The sequence below is a fragment of the Phyllostomus discolor genome, chromosome 9, assembly GCF_004126475.2.
Source record: "Phyllostomus discolor isolate MPI-MPIP mPhyDis1 chromosome 9, mPhyDis1.pri.v3, whole genome shotgun sequence".
Lineage (NCBI taxonomy): Eukaryota > Metazoa > Chordata > Mammalia > Chiroptera > Phyllostomidae > Phyllostomus > Phyllostomus discolor.
This window is the reverse complement of record NC_040911.2, coordinates 88,454,288-88,480,681: the sequence shown is the minus strand read 5'-3', so window position 1 is coordinate 88,480,681 and position 26,394 is coordinate 88,454,288. Positions and strand designations below refer to the sequence as shown.

The 26,394-nt window shown below is 37.3% G+C and overlaps 1 protein-coding gene across 4 annotated transcripts in view; it reads left to right on the top strand.

Annotated features, from left to right (window-relative positions):
• RBL1 (RB transcriptional corepressor like 1) overlaps window positions 1-26,394 on the top strand; it is a 60,713-nt gene that overhangs the window by 12,405 nt on the left and 21,914 nt on the right. For 3 of the 4 annotated variants that reach the window (XM_028524081.2, XM_036009805.1, XM_036009804.1), the window contains 11 exons: window positions 2,318-2,518; window positions 2,794-2,858; window positions 2,959-3,087; window positions 3,912-4,072; window positions 7,261-7,310; window positions 7,900-8,086; window positions 9,803-9,966; window positions 13,883-13,995; window positions 14,177-14,280; window positions 18,794-18,931; window positions 23,845-24,009. In XM_028524081.2, coding sequence (XP_028379882.1) covers window positions 2,318-2,518; window positions 2,794-2,858; window positions 2,959-3,087; window positions 3,912-4,072; window positions 7,261-7,310; window positions 7,900-8,086; window positions 9,803-9,966; window positions 13,883-13,995; window positions 14,177-14,280; window positions 18,794-18,931; window positions 23,845-24,009 — 1,477 coding nt within the window. Of the gene's footprint in view, window positions 1-2,317; window positions 2,519-2,793; window positions 2,859-2,958; window positions 3,088-3,911; window positions 4,073-7,260; window positions 7,311-7,899; window positions 8,087-8,118; window positions 8,228-9,802; window positions 9,967-13,882; window positions 13,996-14,176; window positions 14,281-18,793; window positions 18,932-23,844; window positions 24,010-26,394 lie in introns of those variants that run through there. The other variant, XM_036009806.1, reaches the window with a different exon arrangement.

Genomic DNA, 26,394 nt, shown 5'->3' with positions numbered 1-26,394 from the left:
TCAAATAAGTTTTCAACTTCTTTCTTTCTCTTCCTTTTCTCCTTCCAGCCCCCCTATGATTTGAATATAGGTACATTTGAAGTTGTCTCAGAGGCTCCTTACCACATCCTCATTTTTTTGTTTGTTTTTTTCTTTTTTCTTCTTGCTCTTCTGATTGATTTTTTTTTTCCTTGTGTTCCAAAACATATTTGATTCCTGGCTTCCTTCCCTTCACTGATGATTCCCTGTAAAGTTTCTTTATTTCACTTAGTGTAACCTTCATTTCTGCTTGAGTCTTTTTTTATGCTTTTGAAGTACCCAATGAGTTGAACATCTTAATAACCAGTGTTTTGAACTCTGCATCTGATAGATTGCTTATCTCCATTTTGTTCTTTTCTAGAGTTTTGTTCTGTTCTTTCATTTGGGCCATGTTTCTTTGTCTCCTCATTTTGGCAGCCTCCCTGTGTTTGTTTCTGTTTACTAGGTAGAGCTGCTTTGACTCCATGTCTTAGTAGCACAGCCTAATGTAGAAAAGCACTCCCATAAGTTTGATGTGGCAGAGTCTTAGGTAATTGCCTGGGTGGGGCAACCCATGTGAACCAAGTAGATGGAGTCTTGCATATGGTGCATGTGCTCTGTAGCTGTGTGTGGAGGAAGGCTCAGAAAAGGGATGGTGGCCACTGCCTGGCCTCTGGAATTTTGTCTGGGAGGAAAGCTATCCCCCAGCATTCACCCTGGTGCCAGGTATTTCAGTTTTCTTCCGTTATGCCACTGGTGCCCTTCAAGCTGCTCTCCAGGTGTTGGAGCCCAGGGGAATGAGTTTACACAAGCCCTAAGTCCATGCGGACCCATTAAAAGGAACATCTGAGAATCCCACAGTTTCTTCCACCACCCCAACCCCCACAGGTTTTTACAGCTGGAAGTTATGGGGACTTATCTTCCTGGCACTGGAACCTTGGGCTGGGTGGTCTGGTGTGTGGCTGGGATCCCTCGCTCCCCAGGTTTCCCTCCCAATTTTTATCCACCACATGTGGATGTGGGACTGCATATTCTGTGTCTCCACGTCTAAGCCCCTCCTACTTGTCTGAATTAATTTGACTTTTTTAATTCCTTGGTTGTGAAACTTCGATACAGCTCAATTTTCTTATGATCCTGGGTGATAGTTGTTTTGTAGTTTAGTTATAATTTTTGCTGTGGTTGTATAAGGAGGCATGCCATGTTTGCCTACACCTCCATCTCTTGAAATCTCTTCCTTTTCAAAAGTGACTTGAGTTCTGAGAAAAGCCAGAAGCCAGGGTGCCAAATCTAGACTGTAGGAGGGCTGAGTCGCCTGGGTGATTTGATGTTTCACCAAACAACCCCACATGAGACATGATGCGTGAGCGGGTGTGTTGTTGTGATAAAGCTGCCAATCACCAATTGCCCGTAGCTACAGCCTTCTGAGTCATCCAAGTAGTTTCTGTTGAGGAATGCTTAAGCTTAACACAAAATTTGATGCAGATTCATTACTGTACTTGCTCAGTCATTTTGAATGTGATGGTCACACAGTACACATACTCACAGGTGTCTACCTCCTCCTCTGAGTAGTACAGTGAAATCATCATTGTTCACACACACATATCCCAGTCCACTCTCTGTGGCTGCCAGGTTACATTGATGTTGAACAAACCATTCTCCTTATATTAACAATGGCTAGACTTTTTCTGGACAGACCTCATGAAGTGCTAGACACTTAAATGAGCTTTAACACTACAGAATTAAATCTTAGACCATGCTAATATGGACATAAAAATGTACCCATAATCAAATAAGCCAGAAAGGTGGAGTAATAATCTATTAAGTTATTTTCTGGGTATGTGCTACTTTCTTCGTTTCTATTTAATAGTGGAAATCACACATTGGAACATAAACACTTGAATTTTATTCTTAACCTGTAACTGTCTGGTTCTTTGTGAGCAACTTCTAGAATCCACAGCTTGGGAGATTGTCTTTCCTCAAACTACTTTTGTGATCTCATCAATCTCTTGACTACCATTTACTTAATTTATATTAGGTTGATTATTGTCCAGGTGCTGTAATTAGACAGGTACTGTCACTCCCTGCATAGTAGAAGACACTGTATGTGATGACTACTAATTTAAAGTCTATATTTCCATGGTGATTCTGGGAACCAAAGTAATTTCATAGCACTTGGAAGTGAGGGGTTTTTTTTTTTTTTTTGCTTTTTTTTTAAATAAATTCCAGCTGTTTGATAAATATTTTTAGGCATAAACAGAATGATTCCTTTTCCATCCAGTATATGAACTTGTTTTAAAGTTGCTTTTTTCTATTTGCTTAGTTTAATACAGTTTTTTAGTAAAATGAAGAAATGGATGGACATGTCAAACCTGCCACAAGAATTTCGTGAACGTATAGAAAGACTAGAAAGAAATTTTGAGGTGTCTACTATAATTTTCAAAAAATTTGAGCCAATTTTTTTAGATATATTTCAAAATCCACATGAAGAAACACCAAAGTTACCACGAAGCAGGAAGCAGAGGTGAGACTCTTAACCTTATATCGAAAACTTAAGTTTTTATTAAAATTCATTTATAATTACCCATATCTGAGAATTCAGGTAATACTTTTGCTTATTTTTTTATGTTCTGATGATTTTATGCAGATTGGAAAGGCTTTAAATTAACCAGAGTTCTGTCCTTTGTGAGTGGAATTTTATATGTAATTTGACTTTACTGTTTGTTATTTATATGCTAGCTGTGGAGTGATATTTAGTAAGTTAGTTGTATAAAAAGTACATTTGTTTTCCTTTTTTAGGAGGACTCCTTGCACTGTTAAGGATCTCTTTAATTTCTGTTGGACACTCTTTGTTTATACTAAGGGTAAGGTGTTACTTTCAGTGGTTTTACATTCTACCGCGGGAACTTTGTGCTATTTGACGAGAAGTTTCTGGTTTTTGTGTCTCTTTTTTTTCTTATAAAGGTAATTTTCGTATGATTGGAGATGATTTAGTAAACTCTTATCATTTACTTCTGTGCTGCTTGGATCTGATTTTTGCCAATGCCATTATATGCCCAAATAGACGAGACTTGCTAAATCCATCATTTAAAGGTAAGACCTTATTTATTTATTTATTTATTCATTCATTCAATCATTTTTCCACAGTTGTCCCAATATTTCCCCTTTACTCCATTCTACCCAGGCAGCCCCCCACTTCCATAGTCAATTCCTGTGTCATTGTTCCTGTCTATAGGTCCTTCATATACAAGGGGGATGACCCAGAAAAACCTAGAATTATCTTCTGAAGGGCAAGCCCCTTGTAGGACAGGCTTCCCGGCTAGGTGGTGTTCTAGCATCTGTATCAGGGTACCAGCTGGCATTGTTATGAGAGGCTGCGCTGGGCTTCAGTGAAATTTTTTTGGAACTCTTTCAGCATGTTTGCCCATTTCATGGTGGGTGATTTACGAGTGCACCTGCCCATGCTGTGCTTGGTGTTCAGCTGTTTTTGACCCAAAATGGCATGACCCCTGTGCCCTCACCCTCCTTATTCACGACCCCCTGCCCAGCAGATTTTTTTGTTCCCCTGGATGAAAAAAGTCCTCACAGATTTTGCCAGTGTGGAATAGGTAAAACAAGAAAACGCAGAAGCACTAAAAAGCATCAAAATTGATGAGCTCAGAAACTGTTTCGAGCATTGAAAAAAAGTCTTGATTAGTTGTATTGCATCAAATGGAGAGTACTGCGAAGGTGACTGAAGTTTAAATACATAAGAATGAAAACAATTTTTATAAGTAAATTCTGGGTTTATTGGGGTTACCCCCTCATATGCTCTGTAAGACCTTATTTTAAAAACTGATTATTTTTAGAAAAAGTTTTAAATTAAAAGTTGACCATATTCTTTTTCCCCTGTTGCTCTTCCTACCCTGTCAAACTAGGTTTGCCATCTGATTTTCACACTGCTGACTTCAGGGCTCCTGAAGAGCCTCCCTGCATCATTGCTGTACTGTGTGAACTGCACGATGGACTTCTAGTAGAAGCAAAAGGAATAAAGGAACACTACTTTAAGCCATATATTTCAAAACTCTTTGACAGGAAGGTACTGTACTTCTTATTAAATGACTGTGATTTTTTTAAGGGTTAGCAGCAGCAACCTCAAAAAAAAGACACTATTTTGAGTAGTCAGACTCAAGATTTCCAGGTTGCAGTCTTTGTTGTGGTGCAGAATTGGCCTGTGATCTTCTGTGATGTGAGGAACTGAGCTGTTGAAGAATGTGACCAACTATATGTACCGTCAAGTAAAAATACATTGTGAGAGGCAACTGTAAGAGGTTCTGAGAAAGAATTATGAAAAACAAGAGATAATAGTACGCTAACTTACTGCCACATTTAAGTCAATCCTGCCTGCCTAACAGAAGTAGGATGGTGTATGACAACTATAGCTTTAATTCCTTATAAATAGAGCATAAAATCCCTTATAGCTTTGTAGACACTTGTTGTAGGCCATCTGTATGCATTCTGTATTTTTTTAAGCACTTACTTAGCTATTTCTATATTTATGAAGTAGCTTATTCTTTTGGGACTTCTTATTTCCCCAGTATTTAGCCATTTAGTCCAACTAGACCCAGAGTTTACTCTTCGATAAAAACGGATTTTGAATTAGGTCATCACTGTGGCCCCTCTCTGTCAATATTATGAGATTTTTTCTTTAAGCATAAAGTCTTTCCTAACTGGGTTCTTTGTCTTTTCATATCCTTTTGTATTTAGTTTTATATTTCCTAAAAAATATATATTTGTGTGTGTGTGTGTGTGTGTGTGTGTGTGTGTTATGGCTCCTTATATGTATTCTAACATCTTCAGTAAACCTTTTTTTTTTTAAGATTTTTTAAAATTTGTTTTTAGAGGGGAAGGGATGGAGAGCAGGAGAGATCGAGAAACATTGATCGGTTGCCTCTCACGCACCCCAAACTGGGGACCCAGCTGGCAGCCCAGGGCTATGCTCTGACTGGGAATTGAACCAGCAACCCTTTAGTTCTTAGGCCAATGTTAAACCCACAGAGCAGCACCAACCAGGACATCTTCAGTAAACTTTTAAAGGAACTCAAGGCTTATGTGTCTTGTACTCTGAAGAAGCAGCACACTAGTGGCCTCTGGGTACGATGACTGTACATCTTGGTTTGCTTGGATTTTCTAGCTTTGGACTGTTGTCTTAGCGTATTGATTATAGCAGCTCCTTTCACTCCAGAAGTATCCTAGTTTGGACAGTGGTCCTCCTACCCATGGGCCACAGATGTTTTGCTTGGCCTGTGTAGGGTATTCTTTATTTCATTTTTATTTTGTTCAGTTTTTAATTTACATATAAGGACCTTTTCTATGAAAACCTTTCAAAAATCAGAAGCTATTGCAGTACTGGATTGGAATTTCTACATGACTTTACCTGGGTAACTGTTGTCAAGTTCAATGATGGTCACCTCTTTGAAGGTGGGAAGTACACTTTCTGTTCTCGTTATCTGTGTGTATTGAACTCTGACCCCTGAGGGCATTTGAGTTTTCAGCTCCTGATGTGTAGTAATCTTAAGTAGTGTGGGCACATCAAAGTATTAATAACAGTATACTTTTCCTGTCACCAGTGATAGTACTTATATTTGCTTTGAATCTTTTGCTTGCCTAACACATTCAATATGTGTTAGTTCCCTTTCTCCATAGACAAATGTTTAAAATTGGATAGCTTTCTCTAGAATCACTTGAGAAATGCTAAAAATGCTACCTCAGCTCAGGCCTTGAGGTCCATCAGTTGGCATTTTAAACAAGTTGCCCTAAGTGATTTATGTGTCTCTGAAATTTGGAAACCACTGCTACAAACTAATTTTAATTTTAAAGTATTTTCAAAAGTTGACTTTAACTGTTTTTTAACATGTTATTTGCATACTGATTTAGTTTTACTGGTCTGAAATACTTAGTGATTATATTTTTGTGTTTGTATGATTTATAACAACTACCAGTGTGAAAATTTAGATAAATGTTGTTTTCATGTGTATGTTAATATGCTTAATTACTTTTTAATTAAATTTATTAGGGTGGCGTTGGTTCATATGGTCATATAGGTTTCACGTGTACACTTCTATGATACTTACCTGTATAGTGCATTGTGTGCCCACCACCCAGAGTCAAACAAAATCTTCTGTCACCATATATTTACCCCTCTTTATCCTTTACTACCCCCCCATCCCCTCCCCTCTGGTTACCACCATGCTGTTGTCTGTCTATATCTGTGAGTTTCAGTTTTAGATCCCACATACGAGTGAAATCATGTGGTTCTTAGTTTTTTTCTAACAGACCTATTTTGCTCAGCATAATATTCTCAAGATCTATCTATTTTGTCACAGATGGCAGTATTTCATCTTTTCTTATGACTGAGTGGCATTCCATTGTACCAGTATATATATGTGCCATATCTTCTTTATCCAGTCCTCTGTCAAAGGATATTTTGGTTGTCTCTGTGTCTTGGCCACATGAATAATGCTACAGTGAACATAAGGGTGCATATATATATGCAAATAAATGTTTTCAGATTTGTCAGATAGATAATCAGAAGAGGGATGCCTGGGTCATATGGTAACAGTATTTTTAATTTTTTTAAAATAAAAAAGGAATTGTCATACTGTTTTCTATAGTAGCTGTACCAGTTAACATCCCATCAGCAGTGTGTGAGGGTTCCTTTTTCTCTACCTTTCTAACACTTGTTATTACCTGCCTTGTTGACAATAGCCATTCTAATATGTGTGAGTAGGTAGTAATCTCATTGTAGTTTTGATTTGCATTTCCCTAAAAGTTAATGAAGTTGAACATCTTTTCATGTATCTGTTGGCCATTTGTGTGTCTTCTTAGGAGAGGTGCCTGTTCAGGTCATCTGCCCATTTTTTAATTGGATTGTTGGTTTTTCTGGTGTTGAGTTGTATGAGTTTTTTAGTATATTTTGGGTGTTAACCCCCTGTTGGAGCTGTTGTTAGCAAATATCTCCCATTCAGTTGGTTGCCTTTTTAATTTGTTGTTGGTTTTCTTTTGCTGTGCAGAAGCCTTTTAGTTTGATATGGTCCCATTCATTTATTTTACCTTTACTTCCCTTGCCTTTAGGCTTAAATTCATAAAATGTTCTCTACGATCAATGGCCCTTAAGTTTAGTACCTACATATTCTTCTGTGTGCTATATTGTTTCAGATCTTATATTTAGGTCTGATCCATTTTGAATTAATTTTTTCTACAAGGGAATATGCTTTTTCTTCCCAGATTTTAAAAGGAGAATGCCTCCTGGATCTTTCTAGTTTTACTGATAATAGGTAAGTGTGTAACACTAATGGTATCTGGTATATTATAGACTGTCAATAATAATTTGTTATAATTTGTTAAGTGAAACATTTTATTCAAGTTCCTACTGCTTTAGTAACATTGAGTGGGTCATGTTACTAAGTCTTGCTGTCTTTAAGTGTGTTTATTTTAAGAAACCATTGGCCCTTAAACAGATGCTCTCTAGAGAAATTCATAAACAGACCCAATGACTTCTGTATTTTAGCTTTTATTCTTTCATTAAACAAATGTTGGCAAATTCAGAATGTTATTATAGTTCAAAGCCACTGTTGTTTTCTCAGTGATCAGATCTTAATTTAGTTCAGCTAGTTTTCAGATTAAGTATACATTCTCTTTCATTCACCTTTCAAAGTAATTTATTGCTGTGTTTGTGAATGTGAAGAATGTTCATCAGATAGGAACCTCTGATATCGTTAGATGAGCAGACTTAATAAAAACTAGAAAGTCATCAGGTTTTTTAGGCTGTGAAGTCCGAATCTTTCTTCAAGTCAAGATAAATCCATTGTATTTTATTTTATTACTTAGTTTTATTCTTGCACCTTAAAGTATTTCTCTTTTCAGCAAAGCAGTGAACAAGGAGTATGAAGAATACGTTTTAACTGTTGGTGATTTTGACGAGAGGATATTTTTGGGAGCAGATGCAGAAGAGGAAATTGGAACTCCTCGAAAATTCACTGGTGACACCCCACTAGGGAAACTGACGGCACAGGCTAATGTGGAGTGTAACCTGCAGCACCACTGCGAAAAAGTAATATAATCTAGACTGGCCTCAGTCTTGAATGATCTTTTTCTCTGTGTGTGTGATTCTACTAACAGCAGGAGCATCTTTCAAGTTAAATCTTGAGTTTCTTCTACTAATTCATATTTCCCATGAAAGCCTTAATAAAAGGTAATTTTTAAAACTATGACATTTAGTATTTTTATTGCATTTCTTGCTATTTTTTATAGTTTGGATATATTTTCCCAGAATGCCTGGGGGTTTTTGTAGAGTATGTATCTTTTGACATAAAGGGTTTATGCTTTCTTTTTATAATATATATATTTTTTAAGATTTTATTAATTTATTTTTAGACAGAAGGGAAGGGAGGGAGAGAGGGAGAGAAACATCGACTGGTTGCCTTTTCTATGCACTCAGACTGGGGACCAAACCTGCAACCCAGACATGTGCCCTTGTGGTAGAACACCCAACCAACTGAGTCACACTGGTCAGGGCTATGTTTTCTTACTAATCTTTCTTTTTGTCACTTTAGTCACTGTTCCATTGCTTTAAAATTTATTTTACTTTCCTACCCATGACAAATTATGTCATAATTTGACTATGGCTTTCTGAACTTCAGCCATAAAACTCTGAACTTGATTACTAATAGCCAGGACTTAATTTTGTCTAAAAGTGTAAAATAGGTTAGACAATAAGATTTAATGGAAAAGTTACTGGTCTAGAAGAGCAGCTTTCAACCCTTTTCATCTCATGGAACACATAAACCAATTATAAAAATTCTGCAGCACACAAGAAAATATATCTTTTACTGACCTGACCAAAAATAATAGGTATAGTTTTGATTAATCTATAATAATAATAACCTATCCTTATTGTTCCCAGGTGGTTTTTTGAAAAAAAATCAGGTACCTATATACTTATATATAAAGATTTCTGGTACCAAGAATTAACCAATCACACACAACCTTATTATGTGGCATGAGTAATAAGATGTAACTGTAGCCCTGACCAGTGTGGCTCAGTTGGTCAGGTTTCATCCTGCAAAGCGGAAGATTGCTGGTTCAATTTCAGTTCCCAGTCAGGGCACATGCCTAGGTTGCATGTTGGGTTCCTGGTCAGGGTGCATACAAGAGGCAATTGATTGATGTTTCCCACATCAATGTTTCTCTCCCTCTCTTTCTCCTTCCCTTCTCCTCTCTCTAAAAATGAAATAAACTGAAATACACTAAAATTTTTTTAAAGATGAAACTGTTACATGACCTATTATGGTTCAAGACAGGGTTTTGTGTTCACTGTTGTCATTTTTTTATTTGACCATCTAAGGAAATACAGATCAGTGCCCCTGGCTAAATAGTCAGGTGCTGCATGTTTTAAAAGTTCTTGCAGCACACCAGTTGAAAATCACTAGTCTAGAAGATAGAAAACCTAAGTTTTAGTCCAAGCTCTGCCATTAACTGTCAGCTTAAACAGGTTTTTTTACTTCTCTGTGCCTGTTTTCTCATATGTAAAATGAAAGCGTATGTTATTTTTCAAGTGAATGTTAGGAAAATAAAATTAGATTATGCTTTGAAAAGTGTTACTCAAATGTAAGGATGTTATTAGCATAATATTGCTAAAAATTTGGTGGGTAACGAGTGGAGGGGGGGAAGTAACCTACTAAATATGAATAGAGATGATGCTATATATACTGAGTTAAACATGAGAGGGAAGGTAACTTTAATTTCACAGATTTTTTTTTTTTGGCAGAAATCATTTGCACCATCTACCCCACTGACAGGACGGCGATATTTACGAGAAAAAGAAGCAGCCATTACTCCTGTTGCGTCAGCCACTCAGAGTGTGAGCCGGCTGCAGAGCATTGTGACTGGGCTGAAAAATGCACCCAGTGAACAACTTGTAAATATTTTCGAGTAAGTTCAATACCATTATTTTTCTAAAAGTCTCTCTTAAATTAAATTTTATATTCCATTCCATATTCACTATATTCGAAATTCTTAAGATAGTGGGTATACATCTAGAAAGTTTCACTGTACCATTTCAGTTACAAAGTATGTTGACCTAAAAGCAAATAGAAGTACCTATTAAAAGTTTTACATAAATGTTCTTATTATTATTATAGACTTTTAAGGTTAAATACATCTGAAAGGTTATTTTGCTCTGATGTTCCTCTCTTGTAACTAAGTAATGCATTATTGTTTTCTCTTTTTACATTGACTTTAAATGGGTTCAGTCTAAAGGTTCATCAAAGGGAGGACTGATCACATATTGGTGGGGCAGCCACAAAATAGAACTTTATGCAATTTTTTTTTAAAAAGAGGTAACTTTAAGAACCTGGTAGGATTCCTGTAGATAAAACCCAGGAAAGTTTGGAGGTCCCCCTAAGACTGCAGCCCCCAGGAGCTTCCCACTTCTCACACTTGTCCTCACTCAGCCTCCAGCAATTCATTAAAATGGCCTTTTAAGTGTTCTTACCAGGTTATGCTCCCTCTGCTTCTGCTCCAGAAGTGTGCAACAATGGGATAGCTTTCCTGATCAATAGGAAGACATGGATAGCTATGAAGTTTGATGCTTGCTCAATGATAGCTTTGCTACCTCTGAATCCTAAAAATGACCCTGCCCTCCAAGAGCAACTGAAGTCCTTCAAAGCTGCACTGCGATTGTCCCTTATCTCCTCGTGTTTATAATTGTCATACCTATCATCAGAATAGTGGTAGGAGATGAGTAAATTAGAGGAGCGTGTGTATAATGCATCAGCAGAAATTATGTCTGTGAAAGAAAAACGTGTGTATGTGAGGTAATTGATGGATGTTTCTCATATTGATGTTTCTCTCCCACATCAATGTTTCTCGCCCTCTTTCTTTCTCTCCCTTCCTCTCTCTAAAATCAATAAGCATGTCCTCGGGTGCGGATTAAAAAAAGGAGAAAAAGAAAAGTATCACTTTGATTCGAGGTCCTCCTAGACCCTCAGGTGAAAAAGCAGATAGAGGTCATCACATTGAAGCAATGGTCCGTGAGGCATTCCAGGTCTAATAACAGGCCCTTCAGATCCTAAAGGTGATTGGGGAGCAGTTGGCTGTGCTGGAAGTCAAGAATTCTCAGGGCCAGGGGAAGACTGGGAGACTAGGAAATCCTAGACAAAAGGCCATAAGGTCAAAAGAGTGAATAGACCAGTACTGCTCCCTGATTATATTAGGGCAAGCCCTTTTAATATCAGGTGGGTTGGTCAGGATACCCTCCACTACCATCTTATTAAAAGGCCCTTCACCTCTGGATAAATCATCATCACAGCTGACTCCAGGATCCCTTTGTGGTTCCTCCAAATGACCTTGGTTCCCGTGTGGTGCCCAGCCTTCTCATGGCTTCGTCTCCTGGTCCTGGGTGCTGCTTGGGCCTCTGTTCTCATGCTCAGACCTCTACCCACTCCATTACCCTCCATCACTACCATCCCCTAGCACCCGTAACCGGGATGCCTTCAAAGGAAATGCAAATTAAAACCAAAATCATCAGGGACATGCAAATTAAAACCAAAAATACCTCCTTACACCCATTAGAGTGGCCACTGGCAAAATATACAAACAAACAAAATAACACATGCTAGTGAATATGTGGAGAAATTGGGACTCTAGCATGCTGCTGCTGACGGAGTTGTGAAAGTGGTATAGCTGATACGGAAAATAGTGTGGAGGTGCCTCAAATAATTAAAAATAGAATTTTTATGACCTAGTGATCCAACTTCTGGGTATATCTCCAAAAGAATTGAGAACAGAATGTCGAAGACATTTGCATACCCAAATTCATTGCAGCATTACTCACAATAGCTAAGATATGGAAACAACCTAAATGTCCTATCAGTAGGTGAATAGATAAAGAAAATATGGTGTGTATATATACACATAATGGCATATTATTAGATCTTAAAAAGGAGGAGATTCTGTTGTTTGCTACAACATGATGAATCTTGATAATATTAAGTGAAATAAACCAATTACAAAAGGACAAATACTGCATGATTCCACTTATTTGTGGTATCTAAAGTAATCAGACTGACAGAAGGTAGAATGGTGGTGCCAGGGATTGAAGGCAGGGGCACTGGGTTTTTCAAGGGGTGTACAGTTTCAGTCATGCAAGATGAAAAAGTTGTCGAGATCTGTTTTACAACAGTGTGCACATAGTTAATACTGTAATGTACACTTAAAAATTAAGAGGATAAATTTTTTACGTGCTTCTTACAACATAATAAAAGACAAAGAACCTAGTTAGGAGAAAACAACTTAAGATACAGAGCTTTGTGTTGGAACTTGACAAGAAGTATTTTTGCCATTTGTGCTGCCTACTTCTCTGAACACGATACTGGTCTGTTTGAACCTGGGAGTGGAGTACCGAACCCTGCACCGGATATGCAGCTTTGGGCAAATTGCTTTCTTTCTACAGTCTTGGATTTGTCTGTCATTTCTGAATTCAGACTTAATATTCTGTTTGTGAGTGATTAAAAGGTAACAGTAATTTAAAGGTAACAGGGTTAGTTGCTTCTTGCTAAGTGTTTTCCTTTTTAGTGCTATATTTTTCTATTTGTTAATTTCTTTTGGCTTAGATAAGAACTACATGTAGTTTATTTTTCCAACATAATATGTGGGTGCATATGGAGTGTGTGTGTGTGTGTGTGTGTGTGTGTGAACACTGCCATATAATCTTTGTTTTTTCTTAAGTTAGGTTTATTAAAATATAATTTATATATAGTAGTTCTTTTCACTGTATTTTTGTATGAGATTTGACAAATACATACAGTTGTGTGTCCACTGCCAGTACAGTCAAGACATAGAACAACCCTGACTGGTGTGGCTCATTAGGTTGAGTGTTGTTCTGCAAAGCAAAAGGTCTTTGGTTCAATTCCCAGTCAGGGCACAGGCCTGAGTTGCAGGTTTGGTCCTGGACAGAGAGTGTTTATGATAGGCAACTGATTGATGTTTATCTCTCACTTCAGCGTTTCTCTCCCCCTTTTGTTCTCCCTCCCACCCCTCTCTAATAATAAATAAGTAAAATCTTTTTTTTATTTTAGAGAGGGAAGGGAGGGAGAGAGAGAGAGAGAAACATCACTGTGTGGTTGCTGGGGGTCATGGCCTGCAACCTAGGCATGTACCCTGACTGGGAATCGAACCTGCGACACTTTGTTTTGCAGCCTGCACTCAATCCACTGAGCTACGTCAGCCAGGGCCGAAGTAAAATCTTTTAAAAATACAAAAAAAGAAACTGAACAGTTCCATTGTCCCTCCCAAATTTATGTCTCTTTGTAGTCAACCCCTGTGCCATCCTCAGCCTCTGGCAATCACTGACATGTTTTCTCTCCCTATAGTTTTGTCTTTTCTAGAATGTCATATAAATATAAGCTAAGCCCTGGCTGGTGTAGCTCAGTGGATTGAGCGCGGGCTGGGAACCAAAGTGTCCCAGGTTCGATTCCCAGCCAGGGTACATTCCTGGGTTGCAGGCCATAACCCCCAGCAACCGCACATTGATGTCTCTCTCTCTCCCTCCCTCCCTCCTTTCCCTCTCTAAAAATAAATAAAATCTTTAAAAAAAAATTAAAAAAAAAATATAAGCAAAACATAGAGGATGTCGACTCTTCTAATGTTGAAATTCCTAAAAATATGCCAAATTATTTTATTTACAGGCTGTAGACTTGTTTGAAATAGGCTGTGTTTACATATCTAGGTTTATAACTGAGAATAGAACTTTGATCACTAAAGAAAACAAACTAATTCTCAAAAGAAGAGATGTTGCTAGGCTGGGGTTTTTTCCCACTGGTAATTGGGTTTCTTTTGTATTTTATAGATCTTGTATGCGTAATCCTATGGAAAATATTATGAAAGTAGTGAAAGAAATAGGAGAGACTTTCTGTCAACACTACACTCAATCAACAGATGAGCAACCAGGATCTCACATAGGTAAGAACACAAAACTAAATTAACACGGCATTAAAGATAGGTTTTTCCCCCAAAGAAGTAGAAATTGAAGTTTTTTCCTTCCTTGCTATTCTTAATTTATCAGATTTAAGTTTGTATGTTTTGTCCTTTAGTCCTTAACAGCTACTTCTCAATAGCACATTTTCCCTTTTTCCCCTAACAGACTTTGCTGTAAACAGACTAAAGCTTGCAGAAATTTTGTATTATAAAATATTAGAGACTGTAATGGTTCAGGAAACACGAAGACTTCATGGAGTGGACATGTCAGTAAGTAAATCCACTTTCTCAGCCACTAGCAACGTCCAAAAATCTTAAGCCTAGAAGCAGTATGTTGAGAGGTTCTCTAATGCATTGCGAGGGTCCATGGTTAATGTGAATGGCAAACTTAGCCAAGATGACAAATTAGTTGGCCTTAGTTGTCTTCAGCACATCTAGAGCTAGACATCTCTAGGCAGGAATGTGAAATAAGTAAAATTCATTCTTTGTACACTATCAGTATCCTTTCCTTTCAGGTCCTCTTTATTTGTCCTTCATTCAAAGCTAGGTAATAGTGAATACCCTTCCCCTGACTATAAAGCCAATGGATAATTAAGGCATTTGCCCATATCTCCCAGGGATTTTAGAGGAATAAATTCTTGTGGGGTTTTTGTGGGGTGTTTTGGGTTTTGTTTTTTTTTTTTTTCATTTTCTTTGAACTTTTGTTCAAATCTGACCACTCTCTCCAATTGCTATGTAAAGGAATTTTTTTTTACAAAGTCAAACCTGTTATATATCAGTTTCATCCTCCTCCTAGTCACTCTTGGAATCTTCTGACCTTCAGTTCCAATAGGAACAGATTGATGTGTAAGGGTGCAGCATAACTATTGTAGTAAGATCTCTTTGTTTCAGCCTGGAAATTTTCATCTCTCCTGTGTTGGCTCCCCTTTTTCCTGGATTCCATGTCTCTCATGATTTACACTAGTACTTGATAGAGCGTGTGCTCCTATAGCTTTCTAAGAAAGAAGTAGATTTTTAACTTTTATTTTGAAACAATTCACAAAAGTCGCAAAGGTATTATAGGGAGGTCCTATGTACCCTTTTGCCTCCACTGGTTACATTTTACATAGTACAATATCAGACCAGGAAATTGACATTGGAACAATGTATGTCTTTCTCTCCCTCCCATTGTACCACATGTGTAGATTATATAACCACCACCAAAATCAATATACAGAACTCTGTCCACTGCAAAGATCTCCCTTGTGCCACCTCTTTATAGTCATGCTCACTCTCTTCAGCCACTAATGTGTTTTCCACTTCTGTACTTTTATAACACACTTTGTATGAGTTCAGTTCTTTTAAGTTTGTTGAGGGTTATTTTATGATATAGGACATGTTTTTATCTTGGCAAATTCTGGGCACTTAAAAAGTGTGTATTCTGCTGTTGTGTGGAAGATTCTGAAATGTCAGCTGTGTGCTTTTGATGGATGGTGTTGTTGAGTTCTCCATATCCTTGCTGATTTGCTATGTAGTTCTACCAATTGTTGAGAGAGCGGTGTAGAAGTCTCCAAATATAATTGTGGATTTATCTTTTTCTCCTTTCAGTTTTCTCAGATTTTTTAAATTCACATATTTTGAAGCTCTGCTGTTTGATGCATACAAATTGAAGATTGCTATGTCTTTTTTGGTAAATTGGTCCATTTATCATGATAAAATGTCCCTTTCAGTCTGGTGATTTTCTTCGTTCTGAAGTGTGTCTGATGTTTATAGCCACTTCTGTTTTCTTTTGATTAATGACTGTGTGGTATACCTTTTTTCCATTTTTTTTGTTTTGTAGCTACCTGTATTATTATTATATATGAAGTGAGTTTCTTGTAGGTAGCATAGGATTGAGTCATATGTTTTTTATCTATTCTGTCAGTCTCTTTTAATCAGTAAATATAGACCACTTACATTTAATCGTTGATATGTTGGCACAGCAATTTTCAACCAGTGTGCCACAAGAATTTTTAAAACATGCAATACCTGACTGTTTGGTCAAGGGCACTGACCTCTTTTCCCTTAGACTGTCAAGTAAAAAAAAGGCAACAGCCAAGACAATAATAGCCATCTGGTGTGAATGAATCAAAATTATACCTATATTTGTCATATTGGGAAAAATATATTTTGGAGGTGCCACAGAATTTTAGTAATTAGTTTATGTGTACCATGAGATGAAAAAGATTGAAAAATCACTGTTAGGGCATAAGTCTACCATTTTATTTTTTTGTTTTTTTTTAATTTGGTCCCTCTGGGGTTTTTTTCCCTACTTTCCTGTGGATGACTTAAACATTTTTTAGACTGTATATCTGTGTGTTGATTTTTTTAGTGGTTGCTCTAGGTATTGCATTATACATAACTTCACAGTCCACTGGTATAGACAGATTAGTTCGAGTAAGGTGTGGAAACCTTACCTCACCTTAAGTCCTATTTCTAAAACTTTGTATAATGTTTTTTATAGTCACACTTAATTGGTAGTTGTCTGTATTTAGAATTCTAGATTGACAATCATTTTCCTTTGCCATTTTGAGTCATTGCCTCATTATCTTCTGGATTATAGTGTTGCTAATTAGAAAAAAGAAGTCCAATGGCATTCTTTTTTCCTTTAAAAAGATTATATTTATTTGTATTGAGAGACCAGGGAAAGGAGAGAGAAAGCGGGAGAGAAACATAAATGTGTGGTTGCCTTTCACATGCTCCCTACTGGGGACCTGGCCTGCACCTCGGGCATGTGCCCTGGCTGGGAATCAAACCAGCAAGCAACCTTTTGCTTCGCAGTCCAGTACTCAGTCCACTGAGCCATACCAGCCAGGGCAGAAGTCCAGTGGCATTCTAATTCTCATTATTGGTATGTGGCTTCTGTTTACTTTCTGGAATCTTAGTATTCTCTTTTTATCACTGATGTCCTGCAATTTATAATAAAGTGCCTTACTGTACATCTTTATTCGTATATTGGGCATTCCTACAGAGTTGCTCTTCTAGTGCTGAAATTTGTGTCCTGCAGTTTGGGGTAATTTTATTGCATTACTGTTTCTTAGATAATATGTGTCCCACTGAGTTATCTCACTGGAACTTTTATTTTTCAGATGAGGGACCTTCTGGATTAATCCTCTTATTTTCTTCTCTTATTTTTCTTTCTTTATACTAATTCCAAGGGTATTTATTCAACTTTTTATTATCTAGTCCTAATGAATTTCTCATTTTAGATATATTTTCATTTCTAAGATCTCTTTCTTGTTCTCTGAGGTTATTTAGATTTCTTCAAGGTTTTTTTGTATTGCTTTCATTATCTGTTTCCTCTGAGTCTCTTTTCTGTTTATTTTGATCTTTGTATTTCAAGGGAAGGTTTTCTTCAAATGTTGGATTATTCTTGACTGTTCACTTATATTTGAATGAGACATGAATAAACTCTTATGTTGACAAACAGCTTGATTCAAAACTCTGTATGCAAGAGTGAGAATAAAAGTCCACCAGCCTCAGATGATTATGTGATATTAGGGACCCTCAACTGTTAGTGTCTTTAAAGGCTTTTTGGGAATATTTTAGTTTCTGTAGGGAAGTCTCTGCTAATCTCTTGCCTCACAGTTGGTTTTGTGCAGCAGAAAAAGGAAAGGAGACTTGATCTCACAATTCGTTCTGCAGACTTTCACTTACAGCCTCAGTCTCTTCTATGCCTAGTGTTCTCAAATTTTGAGTCTCTAGCTCAGTTCTATAGAGAATAATTTTTCAGATCTGCTGAGATAGACTAGAGGCCTATAATCTGACTCCTTAGAGTGGGGGTTGAGTGGGTATAGTTCCAACTACAACAGACTTTCAAATCATCCACATTGGCTCCTTGCCCAGCCACTTTTCCATTCTGTATATCCCTTCAGTGAGATTGCGTAGAGCAAATTCATGTGTTTTAAATGTCTCCCTTTTGTTTGGCCATTTTACTTTCTGCTAAGTAATTTGTCATCCTTCCATCCATTCCCAGTTTTTACATATTATAGTTTGCGGTTGTAGATAACTTGTAGTTTTCACCAAAATAGTTTTTTTTTTCTCTTTGTTGGTCAGGAGTGGTATTTGAAAGAAGGATGGCACAAATAGAATGTTTAAAACTGAAAACTGAGGTTGAATCTCAGACTCAATGATGAAACAGGACTTTTATCTTCTTTGTAAAGTATTTCTTGCTCTGAACTTTTTTAAGTCTTAGTTGTGACATTATACCTTTGATTTCAGTATTTTGATTAATAAACCCTTATGTTGACAAAACATTGGTAATAAACATCGGTAATAAAACATTTTTAAAAAAACCAGCCCTGGCAGAGCAGCTCATTTGGTTAGAATGTCGCCCTGATATGCCAAGGTTGTAGGTTTGATTCCCAGTTACGGTACATATAAGAGTCAACCAATGAATGCATAAATAAACAGAACAAATCAGTGTTTCTCTCTCTCTCTCAAAATTAATAAATTTTTTTAATTTAAAAAGTTTTAATAAATAGTTCTAGTGCTTTTCTTTTCATGGGAATTTTGACTGTTTTATGATTTGCTCAATTTTCCAAGCAGATTGTGATGCAGTCCTAATTTAAATATATCTACCACTGAGCAGGATTATGTATTATAGGAAAACTCATTACAAGTTTGAGGATTCAAATTTATATCTCTGATAATCTGCTATTAGATAATGTATACAAGTTACTTAATATTTTATAGTCACTCTGTAAACAAGAGACAAATGATGAAATGCTAGAAATATTAAACTGTGGTCTTTCTCTTCCCCAAGGTTCTTCTAGAGCAAGATATATTTCATCGTTCCTTGATGGCTTGTTGTTTGGAAATTGTGCTCTTTGCCTATAGTTCACCTCGTACTTTTCCCTGGATTATTGAGGTTCTCAATTTGCAGCCATTTTATTTTTATAAGGTGAGATTAAAACAAAGTTCTGTTATGGTATACCTCACATAAGAATTCTATTTATCTAGAGACAAGAACACACACACACACACGAATTGTTTATCTTAGTGCTAAGGAAACAAGCCATAGTGATGTGTGGAAAATATTTCCAGAGATATTCTGAAAACATCTATTCCTTTTGGGTGGAATTAGGTACCAAAGAGAGAGGATGAATGGTATATATAGATTAAGCCGATCTCATAGCTTTCTTTTTCTGTCACTGGCAAAGGTAACCAGGAACTTACTAGTTAACTTTGAATTTTCCATATTTATGAATGATAATCCTGGACTTAACTGTCAACGTGTCAGATAGTTAAATGCCGTACTCACATTCCCCCGCAATGACATGGAAATTAAAACTAAACTACAGAACAGTAATCATTCAGAATCATCTGGAATCTAGTGGAACAGAAGTCCTTTAACTAAGGATATAAGAAAGAAGCCATATCAAGACTGGAAGGAAGTGCGGAGATGCAGAACAGGCTGGTCCCACACCCACCTGTGGCAGTTAAAAATCAGGAAGTATGTCTCAGCTGCAGGGTTCCCCCCTGAGGAACAGGGGGTCTGAGCCCCAGCCCAGGGCTCCAGTGCTGGGAAGAGAAGTCCCCAAAACTTTAGCTGTGAAAACCAGTGTGGATTCTGACTGAGTGAGATGAAGGGCTTCTAGAGTCCCAGGCATTCCTCTTAAAGGGCCCATGCAAGGACTTAACTAGGACTCACCCCTCTGAACTCCAGTGCTGGGGCTGCAGCTCAAAAGACCCTAGGGAAGGAACTGAATTGTCTGGCTTTGGGGTGACGATTGAAAGGACAACTTTCTCCCAGACAGAGTTCTGGCACAGGCCATTGTTCCTTTGCTGAGGCCTTCCGTCATAGGGAAGAAAATAGGTGACATATCTGAGTCTTCATCAACCTGGCAAACACTGTTCACCCCCACCCTGTTGATTCGGAGATCCTGCCCCACACAACTTTCAGGCCTACCCAAAATTATTTCCAGTGGCTGCTCCACACAGATAGCATGACTCTGCTCATATTGCAGACTTTCTAAAAATCCCTCAAAGGTTCACAAATCCCAAACAAGCAGCATCTAGCTCCAGCCTTCCCTGTACCTCTTGCTAAGTGGCCCTGGGCTGAGCACTGGCAGCACCACTCAGTCTTGGTTCACAACTTAGTCTGTCCCAGACACCTCCAAGCCCAGCACTGGTAGCAATCACCTGCAGATCATGCTAGGGTAGCCCCAGGTAGGACATAGGTGGCAGCTGATCTTGGCCTGCGTCTCCCAGGAGATCCCAGGGCCAGCACAACTGATAGACAACTTAAGACCAGGCCAGAGCATCACCCAACCACCTCTGTAAGCGACACCCTCAAGGGGCAGACTCATTGGTCACCAGAGTCATGCTGAAGCAAATCCTCTGTGGGGTCAGCCCCTGCACAGCAACTCCATTGTAGTCATGGCCAGTTCTCCCAGCTGATGGGCATTCAGGTAAATTTCTCCCATTGATGTGCCAACAGCAATCAAGGCTCAACTAATAGGAGGGTGCATACAGCTCACGGGGGTGGGGGAGTCACCTGGACACATAACTGGGGTGATCAGGGTAGCTGTGCCACTGTACCCTGCAGGACACCTACTACATAAAGGCCACTCTACCAAGACTTGGAGACATAGCATCTCTAGGTAATACATAGAAACAAACACAGGGAGGCAGCAAAATGAGGAGACAGAGAAATATGTTCCAAATTAAAGAGCAGAACAAAACTTCAGAAAAAGAAATAAAATGAAGACAAGCAATCTACCAGATGAAGAGTTCAAAACACTGGTTATAATGGTCAAATGCTCAATAAACTTACAGGAAAAGTAGATGAACTTAGAACTTCAGTTGGTAGATAGGAAACATAAAAATAGAGAAAACATTAAAAAGAACCAGTAAGAAATGAAGAATACATTGTAATAACTGAAATGAATACAGCACAGAAAACCAGCAGTAGAGTAGATGAAGCAGAGGATCAAATTAAGAGCTTCTGGGACAACTTTAAATCTTCCAACATCTGAATCTAGGAGTGCCAGAAGGAGAAGAGGAAGAGCAAGAAATTGAAAACATAATGAAGGAGAATTTCCCTAATTTGGCAAAGGAAATAGACTTCCAGGAAGCTCAGAGAGTCCCAAAGAAGTTGGCCCCAAGGAAGCACACACCAAAGTACTACCCAAGATTAAAGATAAGGACTCTTCAAAGCAGCGAGAGGCAAGAAGTTCCCTAACAAGGAGTTCCCATAAGACAATCAGCTGATTTCTAAAAAGAAACGTTGCAGGCAAGAATGGGCTGGAAAGAAGTATTCAAAGTCATGAAAGGCAAGGACCTACATCCAAGATTATTCTGTCCAGCAAAACTATCATTTAGAATGGAAGGGCAGATAAAGTGCTTCCCAGATAAAGTCAAGTTAAAGGAGTTCATCATCACCAAGCTCTTATTATATGAAATGTTAAAGGGACTTACCTAAGAAAAAGATAAAAAATACAAACAGTAAAATGACAACAAACTCACAACTATCAACAACCAAACCTAAAAACCAAAAATGAACTTAGTAAACAACTAGAACAGGAACAGATTCACAGAAATAGAGATCACATGGAGGGTTATCAGCAGGGAGGCGGGGGAAGAGAATTGGGGGGGAAAATACAGGGAGCAAGAAGCATAAATGGTAGGTACAAAATAGCAGGAGGTTAAAAATAGTATGGGAGATGGAGAAGTCAAAGAACTTTATGACCCATGGACATGATCTAAGGTGGGGGAATGATGGTGGGAGGGGGAGTACAGGGCGGAGGGGAATAAAGGGGAGGGGGGAAATGGGACAACTATAATGGCATAATCAATAAAATATTTTTTAAAAATCTTGCTATTTGCAACAACATGAATGGATCTAGAGCAGCAATTTTCAACCTTTTTCATCTCATGGCACACTAAATAATTACTAAAATTCAGTGGCACACCAAAAATAATATTATTTGCCAGTCTGAAAAAAACATAGGTGTAACTTACAATAATGATAGTAACCACTTACCCTTTCTGCTCCAAAGTGACTTTTTAAAAAAAGAATCAGGTGCCTACCCCTGACTAGAGTGGCTTGGTTGGAGCATTAGTCCATAAACCAAGAGGCTTGTGGTATTGATTCTTTGTAAATAGCCAGCTGAGATCAAAGTTTCTCTTCCTCTCTTCCTCCCTCCCTTCCCCTTTCTTTGTTGTTTCTCTTCCTCTCTTTCTCCCTCCCTTCCCCTTTCTGGTTCTCTTCCTCTCTCCCTTACTCCCCCTTTTTCTAGTGTTTTTCTTCCTTTCTTTCCCCCTTCCTTGCCCTTTCTCTAAAATCAGTAAGCATGTCCCTGGGTGAGGACTTAAAAAATAAAACGTATACCTATACTTGTATATAAGGATTTCTGGTACCAATAATTAACAGATCACAAGCAACCTTATTATGCAACGTGACCAATAAGCTGCAACTCTATTACATTGCATATTTATGGTTCAAAACAGCATTGACACCAGACAGCTATTGTGCTGGCTGTTGCCATTTTTTTTCTTTGACAATATAAGGGAAAAGAGGTCAATGCTTTTCCATCTGAATTGCAAATTAAGTGAGATTTAAATATTTTTTTTAGTTTCTTAGGGAAAATTGCTTCTTTCTACTTACTTTAATGTTTATGTGTATATTTAGCTATCTAGCTTTCCTGTTAGGAAATACATATAATTTTATTGAAGGGAAGAGTTGTTTTTGCCCTTACTTAATAGCAATTTATTTTAAGCCTTTTTTACTTAAGTGAAATGCCTTTGTTTTTTAACCATATAAATAATACTCCTTAAAAAAAACAAAATACTTACAACTGTAAATATTAAAATCACATTAAAATTCTAATTATAAATAATAACCAGTACTTTTATGTTCTAGATATTTACTCTTTTTAAAATGGAAATAAATGGCAACCCATATATTAGGTTGACCAAAAAAGTTCATTTGGTTTTTTTGTGAGATGGCCTTAGTAGTGTTTAGTTGTCCTTAACCTCTTTCAAAACAATTTTGTTAGATTGCATTTTGACAGCTGTCATATCAGCATCCATTTTTTAAAAAACTTATCAAAATTGGTGAATTTTTGTGTAACCATTTCAATATTAAAGATGGAAGAAAATAAACAACATTTTTGGCATATTACATTTTATTGTTTCAAGAAAGGTAAAAATGCAAATTCAGTTTTTCAAGAAAACAAATGCAAAAAAGATTTGTGCAGTGTATGGAGAAGGTGCTGTGACTGACAAAACGTGTCAGAAGTAGTTTGTGCTAGAGATTTCTTGCTGGATGATACTCCACGGTCAGGTAGACCAGTTGAAGTTGATAGTGGTCAAATAGAGGTGCTAGTTGAGAACAGTCAGTGTTACACCACACAGGAGATAGCCGACATACTGAAAATATCCAAATCAATAAAGTTATTGGTGAAAATGAAAAAATGTATCTTTTCTTATACAGAAAAAACTACTAAATAGAGTCTTTGGGCAACCCAATATAAACATGTTTCTTTAACTATGTTATTTATTCTGTTCTTTTGAGCTATTAGGAAGAATAATGTGAATTCAAAATAGCAATGGACTGGGAACTCAATACCTGACTTCTGCCACTATTGGACTATTAATAGTTTTCATCTATCACTGTCTTAGCTTTTCATGTATAAAGAAAACATGAAAAACAGGTATATGTGAAATATTTTGAAGATCTTAAAAACTCCTTCAAAGATATCCTTGGTTCTCTGTCATTAATAAGACCAGAACTTGTCATACATGCAAGCCCACCCAGTTTAGAACTGACTGCTTGAGAATGCATTAACTTCTCAATGTTCTTGTCTCCAGGTTATTGAGGTGGTGATCCGCTCAGAGGAGGGGCTTTCCAGGGACATGGTGAAACATCTGAACAGCATCGAGGAACAGATTTTGGAGAGTTTAGCATGGAATCACAGTTCTGCACTATGGGAGGCTCTCCAAGCTTCTGCAAACAAAGTTCCTACTTGTGAAGAAGTGAGTCAGGACAAGGATAATAATCCTGTCATTTTATAAAATAACAGCTTTATTGAGATACAATTCACATACCATACTTTCACCCATTAAGAGAGTAGAGGTCAGTGGTGTTTAGTATAATCACACTGTGTATGCAGTCATCACCACTGTCAGTTTTGGAACATACTTGTCACTTCAGCAAGAAACCGTACCCTTTAGCTATCACTTTCCTACACCCTGTCTTTTCCCTAGCCTTACACAGCTAGTAATCCACTTTCTGTCTCTATTCATTTACCTATTCAGGACCTTTCACATAAATGGTATCATACAGTATATCATACTCCTTTTGTGATTGGCTTTTAGTTAGCATAATGTTTTCAAGATTCATCCATGTTGTATGTACCAGCACATCATTGCTTTTTATGTACTTTATAATATTCCATTGCACGGATATACCACTTATCATTGATGGACATTTGGATTATTTCTGCCTTTTGACTTACAAATAAATGCCTCTATGAACAGTCATGCACAAGATTTTGTGTGGAGATAAGCTTTTATTTTTCTTGGGTATGTATCTAGGAGTAGAATTGCTGGGTCATATAGTAACTATTTAAGAGTTTGGGGAACTGTCAGACTTTTTTCCAAAGTGGTTGTACCATTTAACAGTCCCACCATCAATGTACGAAATTTCAGTTTCTCCACATCTCCTCCAAACTACTTATCTTTTTTTAAAATATTTTTTAAAAATTTATATTTAGAGCAAGGGGAAGAGAGGGAAAAAGATGGAGAGAATCTTCTATGTGAGAGAGACATCAGTTGGTTGCCTTTTACACGCTCCGTGACCTGGGACCAAATGCACAACCCAGGCACATGCTCTGACTGGGAATCGAACTGGTAACCTTTCACTTTGTGGGTTGACGCCCAACCAACTGAGCCAACTGATCAGGGTTTTCTTTTTGATCCTAGCCATTCGAGTAGGCATGAAGAGATAATTCATAGTTTTTATTTGCATTCTTGTGATGGCCTGTGATATTCAAGCACCTTTTCATGCACTTATTAAGTATTTATATATCTTCTTTGGAGAAATATCTATTCAGATCCTTTGCCCATTTTTAAATTGGGTTACTTTTTACTTTTATTTATTTTTTTAAAAGATTTTATTTATTTATTTATTTATTTATTTATTTATTTATTTATTTTTAGAGAGGGAAGGGAGGGAGAAAGAGAGAGAGAAACATCAATGTGCAGTTGCTGGGGGTCATGGCCTGCAACTCAGGCATGTACCCTGACTGGGAATCGAACCTGCGACACTTTGGTTTGCAGCCCATGCTCAATCCACTGAGCTACGCCAGCCAGTAAATTGGGTTACTTTTTATTATTGGGTTATAGGAATTCTTCATATATTGTCTGTAGAACCTGTGCATGCAACATATTCTGTTGGTTATCTTTATATTTTTTTGATGAAGTCCTTTGAAATAAAAGTTTTTAATTTTGATGATGTGTAATTTATTTTTTGTTGCTTATGATATTGATATCATATCTAATAAACCATTAATTCCATCATTTTTAATTTTTTAAATGTCCACATAAAGAATTATATACTTTTCATTAGTAGTATTTAGAATAAAAAAGCCAGAACTTTGTCCCTAATACAGACACATAACACATTTAACATTTTAACATCCTGTGAGAAATCGAGAGATTTTTAAAAGATTTTATTTATTTTTTAATTATATTTTATTGATTATGCTATTATATTTGTCCCATTTTTTTCTGCCTTTTATCCCCCTCCACCCAGCAACACCGTCCCTCCAACATTCCCTGCCCTTAGTTCATGTCCATGGGTCCTGCCTGTAAGTTCTTCGGCTTCTCCTTTTCCTATACTGTTCTTAACCTCCCCCTGTCTATTTTGTACCCACCAACTATTCTCCTTATTCCCTGCACCTTTATCCCCCATTCTTCCCCCTCCCCACTGATAACCCTCCATGTGATCTCCATTTCTATGATTTAGTTCCTGTTCTAGTTGTTTGCTTAGTTCATTTTCATTTTTGTTTTTTAGATTCAGTTGTTGATAGTTGTGAGTTTGTTGTCATTTTACTGTTGATAGTTTTGGCCATCTTCTTTTTATTAGATAAGTCTCTTTAAAATTTTATATAATAAGGGCTTGGTGATGGTGAACTCCTTTAACTTGACTTTATCTGGGAAGCACTTTATCTGTCCTTCCATTCTAAATGATTGTTTTGCTGGATAGAGTAATCTTGGATGTAGGTCCTTGCCTTTTATGACTTTGAATATGTCTTTCCAGCCCCTTCTTGACTAAGTTTTGGGGGTTTTGTTGTTGTTATTGTTGTTGTTGTTGTTGTTGTTGTTGTTTAAGAAATCAGCTGAGTCTTATGGGAACTC